Source organism: Triturus cristatus, chromosome 3_1 (assembly GCF_964204655.1).
Source record: "Triturus cristatus chromosome 3_1, aTriCri1.1, whole genome shotgun sequence".
NCBI classification, from domain to species: Eukaryota; Metazoa; Chordata; class Amphibia; order Caudata; family Salamandridae; genus Triturus; species Triturus cristatus.
Genome location: NC_140583.1, coordinates 907,834,518 through 907,853,467, shown reverse-complemented (window position 1 = coordinate 907,853,467; position 18,950 = coordinate 907,834,518). Strand labels below are relative to the sequence as shown.

The window sequence follows — 18,950 nt, the reverse complement described above, 5'->3', positions numbered from 1 at the left end:
AAGCATAAACTGTTAATAGTCTCCTGATTAAACAATCTGCCTACTCTCCTTAACCACAAACTATTTGTTATGACTTGATGCTACCTATTCCTTGCCTGAAATATAGATAGCTGTGCTAATGTTCTCTCTTCATGTTTCAATCCTTCAGATGAATCGGGGGTTATGGAGTTCCTTGGTATTTATAGTGTTCTACCCTGTTCCACCCTATATACATTTCTAATTGGTGACACGTATATCAGAAGGTGTGAATTGATTTATTCTTAATGCAACAAATTCTGTCTTTATCTTCCAACATTTATTAGGATGGACGGAAATGTTCATAGGTCAGTGCATCTCCAAGCTAAAAAGGCTAGTGCCGCCCAAATGATGAACTTACATTTACATACTTGTCATAAGTATTCATTGCTTTATGAATAATCAACATCATCAAAAACTTTATTTAGGCTCAGTGGCCTTTAAAATGCATATAAATAAATTTAATAAGATCATTTAAAACAATTTCAAGGTGATTTTCAATTCATATAAACCAACAATACAAGCATAATGCATCACATAAAAACCCAAACTGTACAAATAAAACAATGACAAGATAAAATCACTGATTAGAATTGTAAATTGCAACAGCAACAAAACACAAGCCATCAAGCAAGCAACTGTTTCCGCCTACCCCTCCACATGTGTATCAGGAACCAAATGACAAATTCGATGCACAGTCCTGTAATTCCTGAAATCCAGGATACGGCAAGCAGTTAGAATCCACTTCCTTCTAATACCTTAATATGTTGGGCAGAAAAATAAAACATGCTTAGCCGTTTCCACCATCTTGGGGCAGAACCTGTTGGAGTAAGGGTCATCACGTTTCCATAAAGCAGTAAAGGAGCGGATTGGCAGAGTATCCATACACAATTTTATGTATGAAGACTTCTCAAAAGGGGGTTCTATCTCTTCCATAAAGGTTTCCAAATTATATTCAGCTTTAAACTCCAAAAAGTAGGTAGTTAGGGATCCAGCCCTAGTGTGCCAAATGGTTTGATGGTCAATGTTGTGCCACTAGGCTTTCAGTCTGACTTCAAAACTGAAATGGCATCTTCTGGGGAAGACCAAAGATTCTCAAGCCCAATCTGTCTCAATTGATCTTTAATAGACTGCAGCCAGGTAATCTTACTGGCCCCAGATTGCCCCAATACATCTTCTAGGGCCCTAGAAAAGAGCATGAGCTCATGGAATGCCCAGAGTCTGCAAATACAACAGCGGTTTTAGCCCCGCTTTATCACTAATGCATCTAAGGGCATGATCTAGTCGAAGGTGGACCAATGGGATACTAGGAGGAAGATTGTTTAAACTCCTCATGAATAATTTTTCAGTTTGCTCAAGGGCTCTAGTGTCAAGAACTCCCCACAACTCTCCACCATACAAAGTTGCAACAATTATAGATCTCAAGAGCTGGTGTAGTTGGGCAGAAGGAAGAGCCACGTTGCGCCCCCAGGATACCCCACAATATTGCTCTAGTTTGAGTCTACACTTCTACGTGTGGGATGACCAAACAAAATGTTCAGCATGCGTGACCTCCATAAAGTCAAACACCTGGACTCTCGCCAGAGCCACACCATTAAGAGTCGGGCATGGGCGAGGTGTTGGACAGGGATTAAAAAACATGTATTTCGTCTTTCCAGGATTAATCTCCAAACCCTGCTGCCTGCAGAATGACCCAAAACAATCCAGAAGCTTCCGGATTCCCATATGGGATTTAGATAGCAAAAGTGTGAAATCTGTGAACAGTAAGGCTGGGATCTTAACCCCAGCCAAACACGGAGCATCACACTCACATTTCTCAAGCTGAGAAATCAATTAATTGATCTAAAGGAGAAAGATAGTTGGGACCAGCACACACCCATGCCTTACTCCCTGTTTTACAGGGATTGAATCCGTTAGCTTGCCCTGAGAGCAGCATCTAACCTGGGCGTAATTGTTAGAATGTAATCTGATTATAACTTTTAAGAGGTAGGCAGGTACCCCATCACAGCCAGCACCTTCCACTGGGACTCTCTGTGGATGAGGGCCAAAGCGGACCGAAGGTCCACAAACATTACATAAAGTCTACCTACCGCCAGGGTTACATATTTCCAGTTCAACAGCTGTAGGCGAAACCCTGGTCCATTGTTCCAGCACCATCCCTGAACCCAGTTTGCAATGGTGTCAAAATGCTCATTTCGATCATCCACTCGCTCAAGCTATTCAAAATTATCTGACTAAACAGCTTTTGCGAGCTGTAAATGAGGATTATAGGTCTGTAATTGGAAGGTAGAGACCTACAGCCCTTCTTGAAAATTGGGTTAATCTCCTCCCCGGCCTATGTGGTTGGCATAGGCGCATTGAATAACAGAACATAAAAGAGGCACTATCTACATGACCTAAAAATATCACCAGGCACTTTATCCAGTCCTGTGCCTTATTTAGTGTAATCAAATCTAGAGCTTTAAAGATTCCCATGCTAGAAAGTGGCGGCTGCTCCCGGGAAGCAGCAGTGGGGCAGGGAGAGGGGAAGAGAGGGAGGGGAATTAAAAAAAAAATCACTTACCTACCGGACGGCCGACTGACCGGCCACCGCCACTTCTCGTCCGTCCTCTTCCTGGCTTCTTCTGTGGAAACAGGAACCACCTGGACTCCCAGTGTCCCCATAGCCAATCACAACTCTACAATGAAGGATTGTGATTGGTCTGAACTCCGTGGTTTGGCGCTCAGCCAAGGAATTGGAGCCTGTGCATGTCTTCCTGCAGACTACAATGCAGCTTGTGTGGAGAACATGCAAAGTGCGCATGAATGTTTGGCTGGCCCGAGAGGGCCGGTCAAACATTCATGCACACTTACATAGTGCCCACCACTCCTCCCGCTGCTCTGAGAGCAGAGCAGATATGCCCCAGCCCGCCGAGACGCCACAGCAAGAACAAATAAAATGATAATAATGCAAGTCATTTTCATTTTATTTTTCCTTTTATTTCACTGCTAAAAGCAGTAGGGCGACACCCCCTCTGCCTTAGCGGAGGAGCTGTCACTGACGCTAGATATATGGTGAGCCCCTTGTGTTGCTAATTCAATGGGTTGCTCATCAGTAGCTACATCAATAAAATTGCTCTCTCTCCCGTTGGATCTCCTGACCAATGGGCATAACCTCTGACAGATCCGGTACTACATCTCCTGAGTACAGCTGGAGAAATGCTCAACCCAAACAGCAGCAGAAATATTGCTGTCCAACGGGGCATGACTGTCGAGGTAACCATTGGCGATGATACGCCAACACGTTTGGTCGTTCTTGCCTTTAGAGGCAGTCAACATTGAGCACGTTTTAGTACATTCCCAAGCTCTTCTTGCATTGTGAATTGTAGTTTTGTAAAGCAACCTAGCAGCCTGAATGGCATCTCTGGAGCCAGCTTCAATGGATGCTGACAGAGCACGTCTGACTTCTCTACAAGATTTTGTGTACCAAGACACCTCTTTCTTTCTGTTTGGGATGCCTTTAGACTCTTTCAGGAATAAATTCCAAGGGAGACAATTCATAGAATTGTGGATTGTACACAAACTAAAAAAGAATCAGGATGGTCGGGGAACACATTCTCAGCTACCAGAGTGTCTAAGCTAACAGACACAAGATCTAACACTTTTGCCAAGGTTGTTGCTGATTCTTCCACCACACTCCACTGACGTCTATGCTGATTGTTGGTGGAGACCAACTTTCTATCTAAAGGCTCATAAGGAGTTTTCTGAAGAATGTCACCCAGGAGTCTCAGTGTTAATCCCGGGGCATTATGGATGGTATCTTGCCTAAGGACAACAGCCATGTCAACCAATGCTGGCCATTACCTAATGCCCAGCAAAATAGAGTTAGACTAGAACACTGGGGTGGTTAAACATGTAACTCTCCTCCTTGTCAGATTTGGATCTCCTGTTACACGCCCTAATGCCATCACTGAGCGTAAATGCATTAAGCTGTAACACTACAGCAGATGACCTTTTGACATGGGAGAGTGTAAGACTAGGAACACCCCAGACATAGTCCTCGTCGCTAATGCAATCCGCCTCGGAGAAAGGCTCAAATTTGCAATTAAATCACCTGCTACTATTTTAAAAGAATCCATGTGCAAATCTGCCAAATGATTATCAAACATATCAATTACTTGCAGTTTGGCATCTTTGCCCCCAGGCCTGCAATACACATTGTAAAAATAGTACACCTCGCCAGAAGGAAAGGAAAGGGAAACACATGGAATATCTGGACTGCCCGCATCCGTCTCCTTTATCATACAGCAAAGGGTGGTCTTCACTCAGATTGATAACCCCCTGATCGCCTTCCCTTCCTTGAGGTAATGGCAGGCAAAGAAAAGTTAACATACCTAGCGCAAAATTGCTGGGCAAGTGACCATATGTCTTGGAATAGACAGATATCAAATACATCTATAAACAAGCCCCAACTGGGGCGTGAAGGTTTAGACACTAAACCCACTATGTTCCAAGAAACTACCTTGATGTGAGAGGACAGGGGGAAAAATATCACCGGGCCATGCAACCCCAGAGCTACTGTGGGATCAAGGGGTGGCCCTTTCCCAACTAGATAATAGGGAGCGTACTCAAGAAGGTGAGGGCAGTGTCAGAACATAGGGAGTTAGTAGGAGAAGGCACAGCTTTATTAGAGGATGATTTGGGACTGACAATGTCATGCATTACTACAATCCCAGTGGTCGGAGCAACACTGTTTCTGTCGAGCAAAGTTGGCCGTCAATCTATACCATCCAGAGTGGATAAGGGAAAGAATCTGTTGGAGGTAGGGCTTGAAAACATATCACCTACAACAGCCCTAGGGGGCAAGGGCTCATGGCTCACCCTATGTCTCGGTTGTAAATGTTCATAGAAAAAGCCCAAGGGGACAAGGCGAATACAGTTTTTAATCATGCAGGCTCTCGCCCTGCTTTTAATCAGCCTCTGTGCTAAGCCAGGGCATTCTGCAATTGATAACCAAACAGTGCCCTCTGATGCTTTTAGGCATAGGCCCCACCCAGCCCACCCTCCTTACCAATAGAATTTCATCATTCACAGATAAGTTAAATTCCGTACGACACAACAGCTAATGACATACTTTGTTCTTAAGGTGTGCATGAGATTCTTCACCAGACGGCTACATAAGGGCAGCAATCGGAAGGAAGATTAAAGTGGGGCTGCAGCTGAGAAATAAAAGCCTTTTCCTGAGTACTTCGATACCCGGGAAAATCCGCTCACACTAAGGCAGTGTACCACGACAGCGCACCCGCTGATAGAGACACGGACGACTCTCCTTGCCATCCGAGGCTCACAGCACGCCTCCGGCAGTGCCTGTGCGCTCCTCGTCAACGTCGGGAACAACCTCAGCGTATCCGCTGAAGTAACACAGATTACACTTTGTGTACCAGATATTCGAGGAACACCCAACTTTGTGTTTTTATGTCCATCGATACTGCCAGGTGATACCACAGCTTACTCGCTGTAGATATAACTGTACTGGTCATATTCCCTGGACCTTTTACTTATAAACAGAACAACAGCAGCCGGGTTGGAATTATCACCGGTAGCTCGTTCATACAAAGATTACTCTGTTACCTACAGATCACGTTTTTGATTTCCGTTATCAGCCACTCTCATCTTGAGACTCCATCACCAGCCGGGTTGGAATTATCACCGCAGAGCACTCACACCAAGACTAATACCGCTACTCAACAGCCCTGAGGAAGTCGCGGGATTACTCCCAATTGCGACGAAACACGTGTCGGCTGGTTTTCGTTTGTTCGATTGAGTAATTAAAACAAGAATCAATACACTGGAGATGAACATTGACTTTTCTTTGGGATTACCAATGTTGTCACTTGATTGACACCTTGTTTACGTGCCCCGGGACTTACCTTTTCCTGAGTACTAGTCCCCGCTTGTGCCCCCTATTCATAGCCCTAAGGCCTGCGTTCTACCCCCTGACACCATTACTCCTCTTACTCCTGGACGTGGGGAGCAGGGGTTTCCAAGTGCTCGAGGCAGCAGGCCGGGCCTTTCACTGACCAGGTACCCAGTGGGAGCCATTGGGGAAGGATTAATGCAGTCAATATTAGTGGGCTGCGATTGTAACGGGGCTTGTTGACCTAAAGGGGAATTTACAGATGATGCCAATTGGCTAACTGTGAGTTCCAGGGTGCAAATCTTATCCACTGGGGGTGACACATTTGTATGTACCAAAGACATAAATTGGTACAAGGTACCATCCCAGTCGATAGGCAAAGATATGCCATTTTCTTTCATGGGTTTGGATGGATCTAATCCAGGCAGCAAAGGAAATGGATTCACAGTCTCTGTGTCTGTTACTTCACCTGCATCTGCTTTGTGGTTTTGTGTGGCCTCCTTGATTAGCTTTATATTTGCATTTAGCACATGGTTCAGTGTCACTATGGGACAAGGCATCAGATTTGCAGATGGATACATCAACAGCTGAAGCGGCATTCAGTTACACAACTATGTCAAAGGGTGGACCCGGGGCACTTGGGATGGCTAAAGTTGTGGGGTCTATAGATGGACCTGCTAGAGAAATAAGTGGACCACCTGAGGCACCCTCAAAATCCCTTGAAAATCATCTCTCAGCCAGTTCGATCTCATTGGAAACAACATTAACTGCACATGCCAGGAAAAAATCCTAAATTATGCCACCTGGTGGATTAGTGGAGGCAATAACATTCTCCCCTGTATTTTTCCTTTTACCCATTGTCCACCTAGGCATTTAAGGACTACAAACAAACATGAATAAAGAACAAAGGAAAAGGAAGAAGGTGTTGTGCTGTGCTGAGTAAACCAGGGAGATTTGACGGATGATCAAGTCAAGGAACCGCCTCCATGGTACTAGATGGCAAGCCTTGGACCCAAGAGACTGGGCCCAGCTCACCCTTGACCGGCCACAGATGGGTGCCGACGGGCCCACTCTTGACCCAGTCTTCACCTGGGCATGCACCTGGGCACGTCCCACTTGCATCCCACACTACAGAAAGAAAGTGGAACTTTAATGTCCCGACATGTGCTGCGGTATACCCCCGCCTCCTTTGGGGCTTCTGGGCAACGTAGTCCGGCCCCCAGCCACAACAAAGTCGTCTTGTGCTGTGGGAAGAAAGTGGAGCTTAAATGCGCCTGACTGCCACTACAATATGCTCCCACTTCCTTCAGGGCTACTGGAGTACGTAGTCCAGCCCCGGCCCCCAGCCACAACAAAGTGAATCAGTTTGTCCATTGTTTAGCTCCTAATACTGGTCCTATGGAGAAGATAGAAACAGTGGTGTCTCCTCCGCTAAGACGAAGGAGCATCGTCCCACTACCTCGAAGCAGCAAAAGAAAGGCAAAAATAAAATGATAATAACTAATATTATAATCATTTTATTTTGTCCTGCTGCTGAGGCAGCTTGCGTGAGGGGGTGGGGCATGGCTGAAGAGCAGGGGAGAAGTGGTACAACCCTCCTAAGTGTACAATGACTGTTTGGTTGGTCCTCTCGGGCTGTCCAAAACAGTCATGGGCACTTTTCCTGTTCTCCATGCTGACCGCATTACAGCCTGCATGGAGAACATGCCAACCCTACAGCCCCCGTCTGAGCATCGTGTCACGGCGCTCAGACCAATCACAATGCTGCATTGCAGCATTGTGATTGGCTGGGGGAAGAGGGGGAGCCCTGGTGCTTGCTGTTTCTCACAAGAAGCCAGGAAGAGGACGCAGGAGAGGCTGCGGCTGCCGGCCAGTTGGCTGGCCGGGAGGTAAGTGATTTTCTTTTTAAGTGATACCCCCCCACACACCCCACTGCTGCTTCCAGGCAGCAGCTGTAACTACATAGAAAGGAAAGACTGTGGCTTCCATAATATGACTCTCCTTTGAAATAAAAGGCCCATAATAACAATGATCTGTTCCCCAGTTCTTAGAAGGGGCTGTTCTATCATGCATAGTCCTTATTCTAGTAGACACCTTTCAAGTAGTGAGATCAATTGCAGTTCATTATCTCACACTGAGGTGATTTTGGTAGGCTCAGGTATAGTCAATATTGATTACACTCCGTTCCAAGATTACATACTTTATCTCTCCAGAATCTTTGACCTTTTTCTGGTCTCCCCTCTCAGAAAATATTGACCCACCATCCTACTGAAGACCCATGCATCTCATCCCACTGTCAAAACGCTCAGCATGAACGCACCATAGGCGGACCTACAAATTTCAAACTAATTTGATATAGAGAAATTAAGGTCTTACTCAACTGGTTCCTTATACCTTATTATCTCCTCTAAAGGCTACCATTCTTGACTTATTGAAAATGATCTTCATAACAGAAATCCCTATGCCAGTGATAGTCAATCAGTCAAAAAGTGGTTCTGTCCATCAATGTGTCCATAACTTTCATTCTGTCTATATGAAGCTTTGTGGAAGAGGTATGGCACACGGTTCGAAGGCCGGCGGCAGATGGCCTAGCACCATGTGACTCTGGGCAATAGCTCGCTTAATCTTCCCAACGGCCCCCAGCGCCTTGAAACCCTTAGGGGTAATTGTTTGCGCAAATACTGGTATTTCATTTTCATTTCACTTGAGTCATTGCTTGACTAAACAATTCTTCATTATCACAAGCATGCCTCAACCGTGTAAATGTTTTCATAGTAAAGGAGTTCCCTTTCACAAATACTACTCGATGTGGTGAAAAGCTATACAATCTTTATACTAGAAGTAGAAAACACATCGTGCATTTCTAAAAATGTTTTTACCTCACGTCTAATAAAAAAACACATTTTTACATAATAAATCACATCTAAATAATCGCATGATTTATGGTTTGAGGGCACTTCATTTCTGTACACAAGTTAATGTAAAAGCACCACTATTACAACAGAGAAGTAATAGAAATGTGCGATTATTAAACTGTGAGTGATTCTTTGATGGCCAGTTTGACTTTCAGACATTTTACTGCTGTCAGTTTAGCTCTAGGCAAAAAGGTTCCTGTTAATGAGTGTATGCATTAAATACAACTTAGAAACTGTTAGAGGTTGCCCACAATCCATCTATGAGCAAATTCATATAATATAGCAATTGAAAACAAATAAGAAAATATGCATGTTTCAAATTTATTGCACCAAATGAGGACAATCTATAGGTAATCCATCTGTATTTACATCCAATAGCAATTTAAATGTACAAGCTCTCAAACCCAAGAGTCAGTGAGGCCATGCTATGCAATATTAAGCTTTATTGATACTGTAAAATGGACGCTGGGTAATAAAGTGGCTGTAATATTGGGGAGAAGTCTGAGGTCTAGGATGAAAACATCACAGCTGTTTCTACAAACTGTAAATTGTTTTTATGACATCGAAAAGATTATTTTATTTGGATTTTTGATATGAGCTGGCTTGCTCAGCCGAGGAATCTGAAAACACTGAGCGGTGCCACGCAGATCGGAATCCAAAGTTGCTGAGTTGCACAAGGGAAAGAAAGCAGCATAGAGCCATATTTATTAAAAAATGTCCTGCTGCTGCTCTAATCCCCTGTGCTGGGTTCAAGCAAGCTGCCTACTGCCACGCACAGCATTTGTACCATGGTGCAGAGGTGTGTGAGTGCTGTCTAGCATAAGATATGTACTGGAAATAGATCCTCCTAGTCAAAATCCTATGCCTAGGCACATTTTAAACATTACACTATGCGCTGCATAGTGTAGCACGTATGTACTATGTGAAATGTTTGGAAAAAGAGAGCCATTTCTCCAAGTTAGCACCTGCTTCAAGGAGATGTTATTTTTTATGCAAAGCCCTGTTTGCCAATGCTGGTAAATCAGGCTTTTTGTGAATGGTAGGTTGTGATAACCTGCCCAAGTTACACCCGTGTAATGCCTCTTTAACGTAAAGTGGTGCAAAGCAGTGGAAAGTTCTGTCTGTGCTGGGAAAACAGCTCAATTCCAATGCAAAATACCTTTTGTGCTGAAAAAATATAATCTTCAAAGACTTGGCAAAACTTCATGTTACTTTGTGTGACTTTCCACCAGCACAAAGTGTAGATAAATCTGTCACTGAGAGCCGTGACTTTCTTCTGCAACTGAGAACTGAGGGGCATATTATCAAGAAACGGCATTAAAATTATCGCTGCTTTTTTTCTGCCGCTAAAGTGGCGATAATGGGCTTGATAATATGCAGCAGAGAATTCCCATAGAAGCCCATGTTCTGGTGTCAATATGGGCTTCTATTGGAATCCTCTGCAGCATATTATCAAGCCCATTATCGCCGCTTCAGCGGCAGTTTTCTGCCGCTAAAGCGGCGATAATTCTAACACCGTGCTTGATAATATGCCCCTGAGAATGGTGTCGGGTGTGTAACGCCTTCTGTATCCCCACCGCATGGTTGCACTTGCACATTTACATGATGTGCGAGTGTGAAACTACAGTGCCTTGGGGGCTGCCTCAGAGCACAAGTGATTTAATTCAGAAGTTGAGAAACTTGAGCCTACCGACAGACATCATTCTATGACAAATTGGAACATTTTATCAAAGAAAACACCGTCAAGGACACACCCATGAATGAATAACCTTTAATAAGGGCACAAGCTCTTCCTTTCAATGAGTGCAGTGGCTCTAAGCAGCATATCAAAATAACTGAATGAGAGATAGCAGGGCTAGCCTTGAACTCCAAAGTACACTTGAACCTGCTATGGGTTTGCAGTTTCCATTTCTACAATATGTTATCAGCAGAACATCAGTTAGTGAGGCTAGTGTGCCATAGAACTGTCAGTAGTGTGCACATTCTCAAGCAAAGTGCACAGAGTGACGTCAAGCAGTAGTGTTAATGCACAAGACACACTTAATGACATCTACGTTTGTATTATAAGTACAACAGGATTGATACACTTGTTTAACGGACCACAAAAGATGCTGTGTCAACGTGCCAGCAGAGAAATTAATTCAGCTTATTTATTGTTGAAAGATTCTTCAAATTTGACCGATCACAAGTGTCCAAAAATGCTGTAACGCATTAGCTTCCATAGGAGACAAGTTTCTTCTTCAGATGGTACTGTCTGAAGAAGGGCATGCGTAGTGGAGAAACTAGAATCTTGCACACTATAACATTTACATCGGTGAAATAAAAGGTACCACCACATATGACGGGGAAGTCATACTTTTAAATGTAAACGTCTGTGAAAATATAACAATTGTAAATGTGTAAATGAATTGTGGGTTGTACCATGAAATGTTAATTTAATAGGCAATACGTGGGTTTAGCTAACAGGGATCTTCGTCCCAGTTTTCCACTTCATTTACTGCTTTCCATACTGATAATTTCAGGTTGTAATCAACTCGACGAGCGTTTTAACTGATTTTAAGAAATGGAATGATACTATTTTATATCTGTAATGATTGTAGATACATGATTGTGAGTGCATTTGCCTTTTATTTTTCGTAACGCGGGTGTGATTTTTTTGTAATGATGTACTTTTATGGTCCTTGTGGCCGAAATAAAGTTACTGACTGACAAAATTTATTTTACACCCATGTGCATAGGATTTATAAAGAACTCATATGTGTATGATGTTTGATGATGTTATTCATGTTTTCAGGCTCCTTTAACAGGACCCACTCTGGAACATTAAGCATCTTTCTTCAAATTGCCATATTCATAAACTGCATCATTTTATCTGTAGCTAAGCAAAATATTTTAGAGTGATCTTCACAGTGCCTTCTGGTGAATGATATAGCAACAGGTCTCAAGTCAAAAACCCAAGCAGACATCATCAAAGGGAGGAATATTCGGGACGTTTATTATTTGTGTTTGTTAGTGATGCAGAAGTGAGTAAACAGAGATGTTTTTTGTTTTTCTTTGCACAAAATGGCAAGGCGCAAAGCTTAAAAAATAAGTGGGAGGACTAACCAAGTTATGCAGTATGCAAGTGATGTCATGGCGCATGACATCACAGTGCTTGAGATCAAGGTATGTGACACCGCACCTGGCATCACAGGAAGTGGCATCACAACCATGACCACCCAGGAAATGACATCAGATCTTAAGACTTCACATATGTTTAGAAGGTATATCATGAGTACATTTGAGCGCATTACAATGAGATTTTTAGTTGAGGTTGAGCCAAAAAATTGATGCAACACTGACACATTTAAAAAAAAAATAAACTTCCACAAATAGATTGGCAACAAAGAGGATTTGGCAGTAAATCTGTTATGCTTAATGGGTTGCAAAATCTGTATTTGAAATTATCTTATTTGGTTAAAGCACCTGCTGAAGAAATCTTTGTGTGACAGCTAAATCTCAGGGAATAATAGTAATGGTAAGATAAATCTGAAAGATAACGTATTTGCTGGAGAGATCTGTGTTTTGTCTAGTCCCAGTTTTGAATCAAAGTAGCATAGATGGTAAATAACGCACCTGAAAAGCACATTTTGTAACACGCAGATAACAGATTTTTATTTTATGTAAATGGTTAAGTGAGTTACTGATTTTAACACACAGATCCTTTTGTTACTTGCAGTTCAGAAATTGTAATCCTTCTACTATACCACAGTGAGCTATGAAGGCCATCTGGCTCTTACACCTTGTAACCCTCACGGTCTTATGTAACACATTCTGTTAATTGATTTACACATGTATGATTTATTGTCAATGTATAATGTGTACGTGTTCTGTAAAGTGCTCTCACACCCGGGATTGAGATGAGCAGTGCTAAAGTGCTATAAAAGAAATAAAATAAAATAGTGATATTCAAATTGTTAGTTGTGTAAACAATGGGATAGACCAACACATCTGTCCTTCTTACAGTGCATGCATATCTCTTGTATTCAGGGACTAAACAAAGTCAAATGCATGCTTCTCATAAGTGATAAGAAGCTGCGAGCCTTTGTATCCCCTCCATTGCATCTAAGTGTGAGGCTCCCATAGCTCCCAGCCAGGATGCTCCAACAAAAGGAGGCTTGATGGCCCTAAATGTGGCTATTGTTATGGACGAGCTGGAATCTGATAAGAGCCTTCCCCGCCTGCACCTTGCTGCAAGAACCAAAGCAGACAATGTGCAGGCGCTGCTGACATTGTCCGGAGTTACAGTGCGTGACATCAAGGTGTGTAACATTGCATCTGGCATCACAACCAGGACCTCCCAGGAAGTGACATCAGATCTTAAAACCTCACATATATTAAGCAGTTCTATTATGAGTAAATTTGAGCGCATTACAATTTTTAACAAAAGAGGTTTTGCGTTGGGGTCGTGCCAAGAAATTGACCCAACACTAAAGCAAAATCTGGGCCTCAACAAGCATTTATTTTTTTAAAACCTTCCACAAAGAAATTGGCAACAAGGAGAATGAGGCAGTAAATCTGTTAAGCTTAATTGGTTGCAAAGTCTGTATTTGGAAATATATTATGGGTTAAAGCACCTGCTGAAGAAATCTTTGCGTGCTAGCCAAATCTCAGGGAATAATAATATTGTAAGATCACTCTGGAGGATAACATATTTACCGGAGAGATCTATGTTTCCTCTAGGCCCAGATTTGAATCAGAGTAACATAGAGGGTTAATATGTCTCCAGCAAAGCACATTATGTAACATGCAGATTACAGATTTCTATTTTATGTAAATGAATAAGTGGGTTACTGCTTTTAACACAGTGATCCTTTTGTTACTTGCAGTTCATAAATTATAATCCTTCTACTATGGGAATCATCCATTACAACGCAGGCATTACATCATAATGCCTTTACAACACATCCTTTACAATGCAGGTGTCATTACAACTATACCACAGTGAGTTATGAAGGCCATCTGGCTCTTACACCTTGTAACCCTCACTGTCTTATGTAACACATTCTGTACATTGATTTACACATGTATGATTAATTGTCAATGTATAAAGTGTACGTGTGATGTAAAGCGCACTGACACCCTGCACTGGGACGCGTAGTGCTAAAGTGCTATACAAGAAATAAGTCAAAATAGTGGTATTTAATTTGGTATTTGTGTAAATACCAAGACAGGCCAACACACCTGACATTCTTACAGTGCATGCAAATGCACAGGGACTGAACAAAGTCAAACGCATGTCTCGCTTAAGTGATAAAAAGCTCTGAGCCTATGTTTCTCCTTTAGTGCATCTAAGTGTGAGGCTCCCATAGCTCCCAGTCAGGATACTCCAACAAAAGGAGGCCCGATGACCCCATAAATTTGGCTTTTGCTATGGATGAGCTGAAATCTCATAAGCCCCTTCCCTGCCTGCACCTTGCTCTCGGAACAAAAGCAGACAAATTGCAGGCACTGCTGAAATTGTCCGGTGTCTGAAAATTACAAAACTACACCGGGACAAATTCAACCTATTTCTGTGGGGCCCAACCTCTTGTAAGGGTAGACGGCGTCCACACTGTTACAATAGTGGCTAGATGTGCCTGCCCGCGACTTGTGTCCCGCATAACAGCCCTTTAAAACTGTTGACCTATGACAGTGTGCAGAGTTTTACATGTCTATTTTGCCTATTGCTATAAATGAACTCAATTTTACATGCAATCTGTCTGTATAAAACAAAAACAAATGTACAAATGTCTCCATATACATCAACCATAGCACAATGATGTCAATTTGCCAGATATATTTATTTATTAATTGACCATTTTTACAGCACGGAAAAGCCCCAGAAGAGTATTTGGGCACTTCACAAGGGAACAGTTACTCCTGCATACAAGTTCTAAAAAGGACTTTTAAATGGTTTACAAAGTGTAAAAACTAACATCACACACATCAACATAACCCTACGGAATGCTACAGTCTATGCCATGCACATATGTGATGCCTGCAAAAGCAAAAAACACAAACTTAAAAACAAGATACACTCTGAGTATCCATTGTTGCTTCTAATATGGACACCAAGGTCATACGAAGGTGCGAGGGTTGCAGTGCATGAGCGTTTCAGTCGCTGTCAGGAGTAGTAGGGCACCTCAAGGTGGTCTCTGCATCACATACATTTCTCCAGTATGACGCACTTTTCCTGAGCATTTTTGCACTAGGGACAGTACATTTTGCATTAGTCTTAAACTGATATGTGCTCTTATTGTCAACTGGAAAATATGTTGTGTACACTGTCAGTTGTTGCAAATGTTGGTTTTTGGATATTAATGAGCCACAAAAATTCAATGCAAAATTGTCCAGAACCAACGCTAATTCCGTAGTGCTAACATAATGTATGCTTGGTGGTTCATTGCACGAAAGCACCCACAATTGGATGGACCAGTTTGATCTTATGGTGACATGTTTACATTCTGGCTGGCCCACTCAGCATTTCATCCTTGCGAGGTCGATAAAATGAATACATTGAATTGAGTCACAATATACTTTTGCTATTCAGTACCAAGATATCTTTCTGTTTGAACGTGCACTTGAAAACACTCATGTTATGTTATTGTAATAAGACCCAAGGTGTATCCATAGGGGGAGCTTTCAAGCGTCATAAGGCAGAGCTGTTTTTGTATAATTCATTAAAATGCATGATCACCTACAAACTTCCAGAATCCATGTCTGTAACCCAGTTTAAGCAGCACTTTAAGCATTAATCCTAAACCTTTATAATCACGGAAAGAATGTGACTCCCTGAGAAGGAAAGCCCTCCCTTTTTCGTCCGTGCTCACTTCATTTTCACAGCAACAGTGATGCAAAGTGCATTTTAAATCTATATTAAGCGAGGAAAGAATGCGAGAGGCTAAGGCAACCGAGCCGGCGGGCACATGCGGATTCCTCAGCGCTTCTCCTGGGGTGCAAGCTGTTCTCTCTGCAAAACCACGTCAATAGTACCAATAAGAAAAAAAATTATAATGTTTTATACCGAACACCATCAATCAACCCAATTACATCTAGTGCGCTTCGTAGTGACAAGGAGACTTTTGAAATCTTAACTCATTCCATTGAATGGCTCAGGCAGGGTGAGGTAAAAATGAGGTGTTTATGAATACGCACTGCCATTGGTCCATTTGGAGCATGCCACAAGATCTGCAGCCAAAGAGCAAGGGAAGGATGCTCGGCTTTGCTGACGATCCCTCGAATGACTTTTGCAACAGCTACATGGAATAAAGTATTTAACATAGTGATTGTAACGTGCTGTGCCATTTGCACCAAGGGTACATGCGTGCACGATATGCAAACAACAGTTATGTGTTTCTACCATTGTTCGGTTCGCTGCATTTCACACTATTTCACAAGCGACGACCTTTGGTTTGTTTTATTTTGATGTGATGGAGTTTAGGCTCACTGGCGCTTCGGTATGACAATTCAGAGAGAGAGTCACTCGTAGAGGATGAGATCGTTATCTATAATTAAAAAACACATCCTATCCCCCAGGACCACTGTTGTCTTAATGGGGGCAAAGGGCAGGAGACGCAGTCTGCTGTACAATGAGCTGCGCAGTTCAGGGAGATCACGTTTATGTCTGTGACGTCACGGCGGAGACGCTCTAACCTCCGCGGCACACAAATGCATTTTACCGACTTTCACTTCGTTATCAATAAGTGCAGGAGACGGAAGAGAGGGATGCAGCCGGGGGAGAAATATACACGGATAGCCCAGGCAAAGCGGAGGGGGGGGGGGGGGGCGAAGAACCCGACAGATTAGCTCTAATGATCTCTGACATCTCCACTTCAATAACCAGACGGGCGAGCACAATGTTTTGTCTCAATTTTCCTGTCTTTAAAATGTCAAGGCAAATCACTTTCCGATAGCCGCTGCTTAGAATCAGCTGCCTGGCGGCCGACAGGCTTCTCTGCTACATAAGTGAGAAATCCTGTCACCGGGATGCGAATATCAGAAAACTCACCCTGGGTCTGCGAGAATGGATCAATCCGCCTGTGAGTGTGTGTATGTTCCTAGTACGTGTGAGTTGATAATTAAACAAAACTCCCACGCTAACCAATGACAGCCGCTGGCCTTTATTTCAGTAACACAATGAAACACGAAGGCTCAGAATAAAAAAAAATAGAGATTGTGTCTTTCTCCCGTTACTTCGGCACATACACAGAACACTTCTGTCACGAGGAGAGCCTCCTTCGTACCCTAGTTGGGATTAATCGTCTAACAGGATTTGCAGGACATCTTGCTTGATAATCTGAGAGGTCCTACCGTGGGAAGCAGCGGCTCCATCTGTGCTCCGTGCTCCTTGAGCTCCATGTTTTCGGGATGAACCGCTCTCTTCCCTGGAGTCGGCTGCACCTTTCGCTGGGTGTCCCTTCTCCGCAGTGGCTTCCGCGCGGCACGGCTGAGCTGCGGTGCTTAGCTTGTGAATGAGGAATCCCTGAAGCAGGGGGCAGTCCCACTCTCAGACTCGTTCCAGTCACATGGCCAGCACTCACTGCCGAGCTGGGACAGGCACTCCGGGACCTAATACACGCATGTTATAAACCCTGTGCTCTAGCAGACGCTCTCTGTCTTGCTAACGACTCGCACTGCATTCTCTGCCGTGCCTTGTCGCATCTTGCTTAGGAGACGCATGTCAGGGCCATGCAGTCCTGTGGCGAACCCCTCGAAGGATGGCTTTGCATGGTTGTGTTGCTTTAGAGCAAGACATATGTCCTCGGTTCTTCCCGAGTCTATTCAAGAGACTCTGGCCCTGAAATAGATGTGCGCCTCAGCGCGTCCTTGCTGACGCTAAATACAAGACATGTTGTTCTAGAAAATATCAGAGTGGAAGGGGCACTAATTATGTGCCTTTGGAGGAACAGCATTTACTGAATTATACAGCAAGAAAAGCAAACATTTTAATAGACAAACTTTTTTGCGGTATTATTAAATGGCTACTTTTACATGTATCCCCCCCCCCCCCTTGATTGGTTTGAATGTAACTGACAGTATCACAAATACGCTACATGTAATAAGTATCTGCCAAGTGTTTAGTGGATCTGTAAAACCGCATCAGAGTTATTAGCACATTAACGATTTATGGGCCCCTCTGCCCCCACCCCATTTATCTTTGCCCCATTTTCAGATCTGTGCAAAAAACAAAAGTTCCGCACTTGGGTTAACGTGCTTAAAGCTTGCCAAATTTCATGCAGATTCATTACAGAATATCAACGTTTTTAGCACATGAAAAAGTTGTGCCACTACTATCAAATTTCCCGCCAACCTTGTTGGATCTACCCGAAACTTTCCAGACCCACAGAAGAAAAAACATGCAGAATATCTGGCCAATTTCATGAGGATTTGGTTCCATAGTTATCGGAAACGCCCACTACAACGCAGCCGTTTCCACGCATAACCTTAACCACGCATACATTACAACACATGCGTGGTTAACACGACTAGCCTTTACCACGCATACATTTACTATGAGATACGTAGTAAAGGCATGTGTGGTAAGGGTTACAATTAAAAAAGGGGGCTTAGGGGGTCTCCCCCCCCCCAAAAATGGATGCAAACAGAAAAGGGGGCTTGGGGGGGTCACCCCCCTCAAAAACCGCACCTGATAAAGTAGCGATGTGGAGGCAATCGGCGCGTTGTTAGAGGAAACCGCACTTCCGTTTCTTCTTTACGACGTGCGAGGTGAACTCGGGAGATCATAGAGAAGAGACGACAGATGAGACGACGTGGAGAGGTAAGGGGAGTTTTAGAATAAAAAAAAGGAAGGGGTGCAGTTTTAGGGTTAAGGACAGGGGAGTGGTATTTGTAAGAAGGGTTTAGGGGTGGGGGAATAACCTTTACCAAGAGTATGCCCTTACCATGCATGAATTTACAACGAAAATAATTGTAAAAGTATGCGTGGTAAAGGAATATTCGTGGTAAAGGTCATGCGTGGGAATGGCATTCGTGTTGTAACGCATGCGTGGTAAAGGCATGCGTTGCAACGGAATGCGTTGTAACATCATACAACCCATAGTTATCAGCAAAAGACCACCACATTGAGAGTGTCCCTCCCACAA

General features: G+C 43.3%; 1 protein-coding gene across 1 annotated transcript in view; it reads right to left on the bottom strand.

Moving 5' to 3' along the window:
• SLC4A10 (solute carrier family 4 member 10) overlaps window positions 1-17,319 on the bottom strand; it is a 951,410-nt gene extending 934,091 nt beyond the window's left edge. Inside the window, exon 1 of the mRNA XM_085645437.1 lies at window positions 17,158-17,319. Within this exon, the coding sequence (XP_085501563.1) occupies window positions 17,158-17,205 (48 nt within the window). The 5' untranslated portion in view covers window positions 17,206-17,319. The remainder of the gene's footprint in view (window positions 1-17,157) is intronic.
• Between the last annotated feature and the right edge of the window lie 1,631 nt (window positions 17,320-18,950).